General features: G+C 40.9%; 2 protein-coding genes across 2 annotated transcripts; one reads left to right on the top strand and one right to left on the bottom strand.

The window, feature by feature from the left end:
- Nucleotides 1-2323: 2323 nt before the first annotated feature.
- Nucleotides 2324-5524, bottom strand: LOC136442976 (protein starmaker-like). The gene has a single exon (XM_066440021.1). The coding sequence runs from the start codon at nt 5522-5524 to the stop codon at nt 2324-2326; it is 3201 nt and encodes a 1066-aa protein (XP_066296118.1).
- An 820-nt stretch (nt 5525-6344) lies between these two features.
- On the top strand, nt 6345-8103 carry LOC136442975 (uncharacterized protein DDB_G0283697-like). Its single transcript, XM_066440020.1, has 2 exons — nt 6345-6445; nt 6695-8103. Exon 2 carries the CDS (start codon nt 6700-6702, stop codon nt 8101-8103), a length of 1404 nt encoding a protein of 467 aa, XP_066296117.1. The 5' UTR covers nt 6345-6445; nt 6695-6699.
- The last annotated feature ends 1784 nt before the right edge of the window (nt 8104-9887 follow it).

Below are 9887 nucleotides of genomic sequence, written 5' to 3'. Positions count from 1 at the left end.
TCTGGTAAAATAGAGATCTCACTGCTCATGCAGAAAGATTTTCTCAGAATATAACTAGTGTGGTAATTTCATGCTAGACAAACTCTGTATCATCACACAGGTGGATATTACTTTTTAACTTATTGGGAGTAAATTTTAATCCTTTTGAACACTCATTGGAAATGGAGCGTGTTTATTTCCAGTCATTCGGTGGAAATAAGTCATTCGGTATATATGCTGACCGAGCACAACATTATATTCACGAATTTTCAATGAAGCAAAACAATTTCAGAATGTCGTACACTTTCCTCCAGGTACCACGGTCGCGTATCCCCCTGTGTACGGTGAACACCTAATGAAACATATCCTATAGTATACATACCTGGTACTAGGCTCAAGCATAAGTATACTGTCTATCTTTTCGTCCTTCGAAATAATAGGGATAAGCCCTTCTGTGTACTATGGAAAATAGTGGCCGAAATGTAAATGTGTTTCTCATTTACTGACCTACAGGGGGCAGTTGTAAATAGCTTGCTATGAAAAGAATGCTCTGTTTTCGTTACTGCTTTAAGACATCAATCTTATTTATTTATTTATTTATCTATTTATTAATATTCTGTGATGGTCAGATGAAATGTATGATTTTGTCAGGACATGAAGGGTACTGTTATGGTAGACAGACCCTTCAATAAATAAGAACGTATGAAAGTACATTCTTGTGTAAATATTGCTTGAATGTTCAAACGAAGCCTGGTGCTTTCTTGATATGTGCTGTATTATATAGATATCACTCCCATGTATGTAGAGATACCACTTCCATGTATGTGGAGAGATACGTGCTAATGCTGTGTTGGCATCATGGGACTTGTACATATTACTTACATACAGGCGGCAGCGAATACTGAACCGTTATGCCATTAGGCATTCTCTGTGAATAGTGGACTACAGTGTTCATGATATTTCCCATTTGACAGCTTTATCAATTCAATCAATCATAACGCTTTGATTATGTTTTGAGAAGAGCATAAGAGGATTTTGTTTGAAGTTGACTTCAAAACTGCATGGATATCAATTATTGTGTTTAAAAGGTATTGGTTTGTTCAATATAAGTAACTAAATGGATGTAGGACAGTGACGTGCTAATAAGATGCAGTATCGGCCGATTCCGCTTGGTGGCGCTATTCCAACACCCAAAAGAGTCACTACCGACTGATCTGTACATCTGCATTATCTATTATTCAGTCGGTGTGATCTCTTTGAATGTTTGGTGGTCTTGCAATTTTTTTAAACCAAGTAAAATAAAGACGTTGAAGTTAAGATGTTCGTTGTCTTGTCGTCTTTGTTGGGCATCTTATTAATATCGCCAAGAGGTATCGTTTGTTTGTACATGTATATATGCGGTTTAGCAGCATAACTCAAGACGCTAAGGATCAATTATCATGAAATTCGGTAAATTTGTTAGGTCTTCTCCTATCAAATCAATTATTGGGCTCCTGGCGGCTTTCCTAGATACAACAACAGAACGTTAGGTTTTGATATCCAAGTTACATAATATATACAGTAAATAGATCAGCAATAACAGTGCAATAGATGCGTTCCTGCAGTGAAAATTATTTTCCATAGGCTTCAATATAAAAGCCTCTTTTATGAACTGTAAATGGGTGATACTGAAGGCTTTGACAGCTGCATGGTAGCAAGAGTGGTTCCGTTTGCTTCTATCGCCCCGTTGTCAGGAGCTGGTTGCTTAGCAACTGTTGCCAAGGGCGTGGTCCAACTGGAAATAATGTGAGGCGTGGCTCTTTTCTGATTACGAGTGACCCTACCAGTGTGTTTGGAAAATTTCATTTTCTTTCCATGGAAAGTAAGTACGTAGTATTACAGTATTTATTCGTCAAAAACACCACAAGACCAAATGGTCTTAAGCAAAAATTTATTTATATTCCGAATGGCTTTTTACATACTCAGAACTAACAAACAGCATAGATTATTCACAATACCACCGAGCGTACATATCAAATATTCTAAATATACAAGAATAAGGTATTGTGCCCAAAAGAACATGGTTTCAAATGGCCAGTATATTGCTCCAACGTGGAAATAAAGGTTTGACTACCAAAAGATTACCACATCAAGGTGTTATTCTCCAAAATCCCATTGATCATGGCAATGTCATGAAAATCTGAATATTCTTATGCAATCCACCACTATTGCTATTAACAATAACATGTTCACCAGTTCTATAGTTTCAGTCTGAACACACACCATCTCAAATTAGTATCGTAGTAAGAGGCTTTAATGGCAGATTTTCATTGGTAAATCACCAAATAGTTGCAGAAAAAACAACCTATGTCTGCCATCCCGGGACATCCGGCAGCTTCCCAAGATGACGAACTCTTGGTTTGTTCTTTAGCGGCGGTAGTTGTCGCTTTCTCCCGGGCGAGAACACTCTCGGCTCAATGTTAATTTCCTCCACGTCAACTTTCTCCTCTTTATTATCTGTTTGGTTTCCTTGCTCCTCGTCTTTCTTCTCCTTAGCTTCTTCGTCTTTAACAGGAGACTTGGAGGTGTCTTCTGCGCTATCCGACAACTTGTTATTGCCGTTCTTTTGTTCAAAGTCATTATTCCTCTGCTCTTCAAGCTCACGAGTATTCCTCTTGTGCTCACTTATCAAAGACTGCATCTCCGCCGATTTCCGTTCCTTAATCGTGGCTTCAGCTTCTAAGGCCTCCACGGCAGCTTGTAGGGATTCAATTTCCCGTTGTTTCGCCTGGTTGTTTGAATCGAGGGACGACGCTTGCTCACGAAGGAAAGCCTGCTCCAACGCCAAGTCTTCTAGCTCCAGCTTTAGTGTCTGGACTTGGCTCATTTTTGGAAAGAGTGGATCCAGAGATTTAAGAGAAAAATCGAAATTTGTTTCAGACTCAACGGTCTCAAAAACGGATGTTTTGGCGTCACGAATTCGAATCTGCTTTTGCTCCCAGATTTTTTCCTTCTCTTCGATTACTTTATCTTTGCGATTTGAGAAAGCTCGCATCTTCTTTATCTTCATGTTTAACTTCGCCTGTGAAGTCTTGACTTTCTCTATTTGCTTTGCTCTCTTGTCCAAAGCTTTCTTCAAATCGCGTATGCTGTACGATGCAGTGGTCTGTCTTGTAGAGAGGGGCTTGTTGACATCGCGTTCATCTTCTTTCCTCGCTTTACTTTTCACGTCAACGTCATTTGAATCATATGTGCTTTCTATGATAGCTCGACGGGCTGATAACGTCGCTAGACCGTCCAGCATGATATCCAGCCGTTCCTTGTGTTTTTCCTCAACTTTGAATTTATCCCATTTGAATACATCTTTATCACCAGTGCTTGTGTGACGGTAATCATCTTTGTCACTTTGTGTTTTATCCAATTCTTTGTTTTGATCTTTATCTTGTGCTGTTTCATCCTCGGCTCCTTCTTTGGTTGACTCTGCTATTTTGTTAACAGCTTCCTTGTTATCCTGTTCTGTATCCTTTGTCCCCTCATCTTCTGTTAGATGTTTTTCATTTGAATCCTCCTGTTTTCTTTCCTCTTCCTGTTCTGCGGGCTCCTGCTCATCTTCATCTTGCTTCTTCTGTGTCTCTTCTGTCTGCTCTTTCTCCAGTTCATCTCCTTCTGCTTTGATCTTCTCCATAGATGCCACTTTTTCTACATCATCTGCTGTCTCTTCGTTTTTCTGCTCGGTAGACTCATTAAGAACCTTTGTCGTATTATCCAGCCCTTCAACGACAAGGTCGCCCTGTTGTTCACCAACCTTCTCGCCATTTGTTTCGTCATCTTCGCCCACCGACCGACGTTGGTCCTTTTCCTCGTCTGTTTTTCTATTTTCTCCGTCATTGTTGTTCTCCTCGACAGTGGCATCAGTGTTTTGAATGACCGACACATCTATTGCAGCATCGGCATTTTTGTCAGTTTCTACTTTGGTGCTTTGTACCTCGTCTCCGTTCGTTTCCGTATCTTCGCTGCTTTCAGTCTTTTCCTCGCTCTCCTTCTCTGTTTCAACCTCAGCTTTATCTGTAGTCACTCCACTCTCTTGATCTTCATGTATGCCATCTGCTTTCACTACATCATCAACAACTTCTGCTGCCTCGTCATTAGTTTTAGTGAGCTTGGTCTTTTCCTCGCCTACTTTCTCTGCTTCATTTGCGCCAACTGTCTTTTCCACTTCGTTTTCTTTCACTACGTCGCCACTCATTGGCTCGCTGGTTTCCTGTTTTTCCTCGCTAGCTTTTTCTGCGTCAACATTTACATTGTCTTTGGTCTCTCCGCTTTCTTGTTCTTCATTTGTGCCATGTGTCTTTTCCACTTCGTTTTCTTCCATCGCCTCGCCACTCGTTTGTTCGCTTGTTTCATTCTTTTCCTCGATTTCTTTCTCTGCCTCCGCCTCCCCCTTATCTTCCGGTGTTCCTTTTTCCTCTTCAGGACTTTCTGCTATTTCACCACTTGTAATTGTATCCTCATTGTTCTCATTTTTACCTTCGGTACCTTTCTTAGGTTCCTCCTTTTCTTCATCTTCCGTCACTATACTTTGCACTTCGTTACCCTCCGGCACGTCAATACTCGTATCTTTACCGTTTTCCTTCTTCTCCTCGTTTTCTGCTTCAAGCTTTTCCACCTCTACAGTCACAGTGACTATACTTTGTTCTTTTTCTTCTTCTTTTGTGTCGTCTGCATCTGCTGGGTTTTCGTTCTTCTCTTCGTGTTCTTTTTCTGGCTCAGCTTTTCCCTCATCTTCAGTTCCTGTATTCCCCTGTTCTCCATTTACCGGTTCTGTCTTTTCCATTTCGGCGTTTTCTACCGCGTCACCATTTGTTATTGCATCTTCGCTGTTTTCTTTGCTGTCCTTCTCAACATTTTCCTCTTCAGTCTCCCCATTTTTCTGTTCTTCATTTGTACTTCCTTCCATTTCGACATCGGTGCTTTCAGCCATGGCTCCGCCTGTTACAGTCCCTTCACTGTTTGCATTCTTTTCCTCGCTTGTTTCCTCTGTTTCGACCTTTTCCTTATCACCCTCTTGTTTCTCACTTGCACCACCATTATTTTCTTCTCCGGTGCTTTGTACAACGAGCTCACTCGTTACCGTCTCGTCTCTGTTTTCGTTCTTGTCCTCGCTTTCTTTACCTGTTTCGGCTGTCTCCTTGGCGTCAGTTACTGCATTTCTTTGGTCTTCCCTTGTCTTTTTATCCTGGTTGTCAGATGCTCCATGCTGGTTCTCTTCTGTCGTTTCTTGGTCCAGTGCAGTATCATCTTCTTTCCTTTCTTCAACAACAGAACCATCTCCACTATCTGTTCCTTTTTCGTCTGCATTGTGAGATTCTGTTTCCCCTGGCTGCCCTACAGTTTCTGCATCTCCACCGTTTTGTTCAGTTTTCTGGTCCCTTTCTTCTGCTTTGTCGTCACGTACCTCATTGTTATGTCTTTCCTTCTCTTCGCCGTCCATGTTTACAGTTGCTGCTTCCGTGCTGTTACGGTCGTCCTGGTCTTTGCCTTGCTCAGCTATATCACTGTTGTCCATTATGTCGTCCTCTGTTTGACCATATATTTGTCCGTGGTAAGAAGTGGAAAAATTGTGTGTTTCAGCGATCGTGACAAAGACAGCCGTGTTTTAGATTCTTGTCCACCATACAGTGAACTTGTAAATGTACGATACTGCCTGCAAATGAGCATCTATGAATCTCATTTACATATCAAAGGATACCACACCAATATAGAACAGATGAACCCACCCTTTGTATTCTTTTTGTTAGGGGTGATACACGTATCATGCATGTATGGCTTTATTACCGCCCATTCAATTGTAGTTAATGCCGTTGTGGCCAGTGATGGGATATTAGCACGAAAGATAAAATGGATTGCGCGCATGTGCACATTCCAACAGACTGCACTACACAAAATTTGGTACCTTCGTTTCAGTCGTTCTGAGGGGAAAAGAAATTTTAAGAGACAAGCTAGTTGCAACTCTTGACATTTCAGATCCTACACAACGTATTATGATATACGGTAGCTCTGAATTCTATCCTTTTGTTCTTTTCACTGCTCTTCATTCACTGTAACTCCCCCCCCCCCCGAATTCTCAGGCACGGTCTACTGTATCAATCTTCAGGTTGCTGACAACAGAAATGACTCATAATGTAAGAGCTCATGTCAACGGACAAAAGTGTGCACCGAAGCGTAACTTTCTGTGGTGTTGAATTATTGATGTGTACTAATTACCCCTCTCCATCCGATGAATTGCCTTTATTTGACATACATCATTACAGGATCGCCCTGGGAACTACAGGTTTTGTTGTGTCCTCAGAGGCCATAGAGACCTCGTACACACTGTTGTCATGAGGGGTCAAAGTTCGTGGGAAGATAAGCAACTCTACTCTGCAGAAGCCTAGCACATAAGACGACATTGTGAAATCAGTTGATACATTTTGAAAGCAACGGTGAAGTGAGTATTGCTTTGGCCTTTATTATCTTTTTTTATTGCTACCTGAGCTGCAGAACACAGTGGATCATCATCAGCATTGCTCGATACGGTCGTTGCGTAGATATCATTGGCGTAGTTTCTTATCTAATTGCATGACTTGGCCTATGTATACGCACGTGAAAATATGGCGGTTCCTTCGGGCTCCAATGTAGTTACCACATGCGCTTATTCTAATAGAATATATCTATTTTTTGCCTTTGTTGTCACCAGATATCATGCAGGACAAACATGCCCAGGAGTCCGGAAACGATGCGACAGGCACCCCAGCTGAAGAAGGAGAAGGTACAATGAGACACAAGGACAGCAATGGAATCCAAGAGACAGTGAACTCAGGCTCAAACGACAATGGCAATGGTCATGATGAACAGAACACCAAGAAGGGCACTGGAGGGGCGACAACAGGTGGAGGTAACAAAGGCACCAAACAAGAGGGGGACATTGAAAGTAAATCTCAGAATGGGGTAGTAGAAAATGAAACTGAAAAAGAACCAGTGGACTCGCAGTCAGAATCAGGAAACACATCACAGTCAGAACCGCTCTTTGATGAGGAAGTCATAAACATTCTCAAAGAAGATCAAGAAACAGAGGAACAAGAACAGCCCCTGGACAAAGTGAAAAGTACATGGCAGATAGAATGCGAGCAAATCAGATACGAGGAAAAGCCCGTGGCAGCCTTGGCGAAAACAAGGGACAGTTTGAAAGCAGTCATTGCGGACTTGGAAGGACCACAGAAAGCAGAAGAATTTACAGCCGAGTTTGATGCATCTGACTACGGTTCAGCCATGAAGGCACACAAGATGCACATGATAGGACTGGTTAGAAGACTCAAAACAACATGGAACCAGGATACGTTAATAGTCGATAAGTTAGAACCTGAGGTTGCCTCTGCCGAAAAGATAAAAGAAGAACTTGAAAAAGAGATGTTACTTAAAGACAAAAGGATTGAGGAGCTCAATGAACTGGTCGGGGTTGGCGTGAGTGCACAGACAGAGTCCGACCGTTGGATTACAGAGATGCTCCAGGACCAACTGGATACAGCCAGTCGTGAGAATCAGCTTCTTTCAGATGAGATAACCAGAGCCAGGGAACATCCCGATTGGCAAGAAGAGACACTGGAAGCCATGCAAGATCGTCTGGATGAGGTCGAAAACCTGTTCAATCAGAAGAAACAAAAGAAGAAGAAGATCGTCGAGCCGAAGATGGTGAAAGTCCTTCGAATGTACTCAACGGCAACGGAGACAATTGGAGGCGTCTCCAGGAAGAGGCGTAAGACTGAAAACAGTGATGATGAGCAAGACTTGGACAACGACGCGGATGACAACGCAACCGACGAATCAAGAGATTCAATCAAGGGAGCCAGCTCTGTACAAGATGACAATTCAGATGTAGAGGACGAATCGTCTGATGAATCAGAAAACGAAAATTCAGATGACAACGAAGAAACTGACGATGAATTAGATAACGATTCTTCAGAAGAGTCAGATGAAGAAGTTGAAACGTCCGAGGAATCAGACACCGATTCCTCCGAAGAGTCATCAAGACAGAGTGAAAGAGAAACAACTTCAGCAACACCGTCTTCTGACTCGAGGGAAACATTACCGTCTGCTGGCTCCCGTTAGTAGACCATTCAATCTCGAGATTTGGCTACGACATGGACAATTTATGATAGACACCTTTTTCAAACACATTGTTTATTTGGCCAACATCCCTTGATCGAAAGAAGGACCAAATTCATTTACTAGACTATGATACTTGTGCCTGCTATACATGTCTATCGTATTATATCATGTGTCAAGTAATGATGTTAGATTAGTATAATATAGATAGTTCGTATTTTCAACATTGTTCCATAATATTTGCCATGCATACATTGTACCTGATACAATTGTTGCGCAATAGCCGTTTACTTCGACTTTGTATCTGTAAAATGTTCTTTTGTTGTGGCCTGTACTTAACCCAGTGGGCATATAATGTACAAAAAAAGGTCTTTAATCATTCATCCATGTAAAGAGCATGTACATACAATTGCTCGATCCTCTTGCACATCAAATGCAACGATGAGTAATGAGTCTCAAAAAACATGTTCTGGGATGAACTTTTGATGTTGAAAATTTTTGATATTTCTATAAGAATATTTATCACGCTCCGTTGTCACAAGCAAGCAAGCAAAGTGGAATTTTTGATTTTATGAATGCATATCTAAGGCGAGATTTTAGGTAGCAATAATGACCAAACAGATAATCCTCTGTCTATATATGGATGTGCCTGTAGGCATCATTTTCATTCAGACGTTTTGTGTTTTGTGTGCATGAGAAATTTGAACTTTTCAATTAGTGATTATACAGTTCTTACAGTATTGACTTCTTCCGCTTGTATTTTTCATGCATAATTTTCTTGCAAATAAAATTTACATCAGTTATCAACTCATCTGTTTCCGTTTCCTTCAAGTGATATTAAAGCTACAGTGTAGAACATTGATAAGCACACATTTCCCATGCATACCTTAAAGATCACATAGCCGTGGCAAAGCCGCATTGCACTACCTATAGCTACATGAAAAATCATCATGCTTTACCTCAATTGAGGATGACTGCTTTACCTTATTTTACACAAAGTCAAAAGCACTTTTTAAATTACGCTGTCATGTACGTAATAGCTTTGGTAACTATGACAAACCCTTCGAATATCAAAAGACCCAGAAAACATTCCGTAGTTCTGTAAATTTCCTTTAAAATGTATATTGATCTTTTGAGAAAACACATTCAAATTCTCACAAAATATATCTGAAACATGGACGTTTTCGTATCTATAGGCAACCAGAATTGTGTATGGTTCGTGTATCCGTTAGGCAACAGTAAGTTAATTTTATGGATGACATCCTCTGCAGACTGCAAATTGAATACGAGGGAAGAAAAAAAAAGATGGCTAAAAAAGCAAAATAGTCACCGTAAACGTGGTAACAGTAAATGAAGTAACAAAACATGGTATCACAACCAACAAGTCTTTTATTTCCGTATTAAAGAAGTGCCAAAGTGACGTAAGTGTCGTAGAGACTGGTATCACTGACCAAGTTGGCAACTACAGCCATGGCTACCACGTTTACAACTATCCAACTAGTTTCACTTCTACAACTACATGCATGGCTACCTCACTAGTGTCACTTCTACAAGTACAATCAAGGCTACAACACAACAAATTTTACTATTTTGGTACTTTCCCGTCATGTTGACCATCACTGGAGTGGAAATTTTTTTTTTTTTTTTTTATATCAGGTGAAAATTGTTGAGCGTGCACTGATGTCATCCATAAAATGTACATGTTGTAGCCTTGGCTATGTTTTAGCGCCAGCCATTCTTGCGTGCAGTCGACAGCTTATGTTTTAGGACACGCCTCAACTTAATCA

This window comes from Branchiostoma lanceolatum, chromosome 10, assembly GCF_035083965.1.
Source record: "Branchiostoma lanceolatum isolate klBraLanc5 chromosome 10, klBraLanc5.hap2, whole genome shotgun sequence".
Taxonomy (NCBI): Eukaryota; Metazoa; Chordata; class Leptocardii; order Amphioxiformes; family Branchiostomatidae; genus Branchiostoma; species Branchiostoma lanceolatum.
Note: the sequence above shows the minus strand (reverse complement) of the source record. Positions and strands in the feature narration are given on the sequence as shown.

Coding starts and splice junctions, on each gene's coding strand:
- LOC136442976 (XM_066440021.1), bottom strand. CDS start 5,524: ATGGACAACAGTGATATAGCTGAGCAAGGCAAAGACCAGGACGACCGT.
- LOC136442975 (XM_066440020.1), top strand. CDS start 6,700: ATGCAGGACAAACATGCCCAGGAGTCCGGAAACGATGCGACAGGCACC.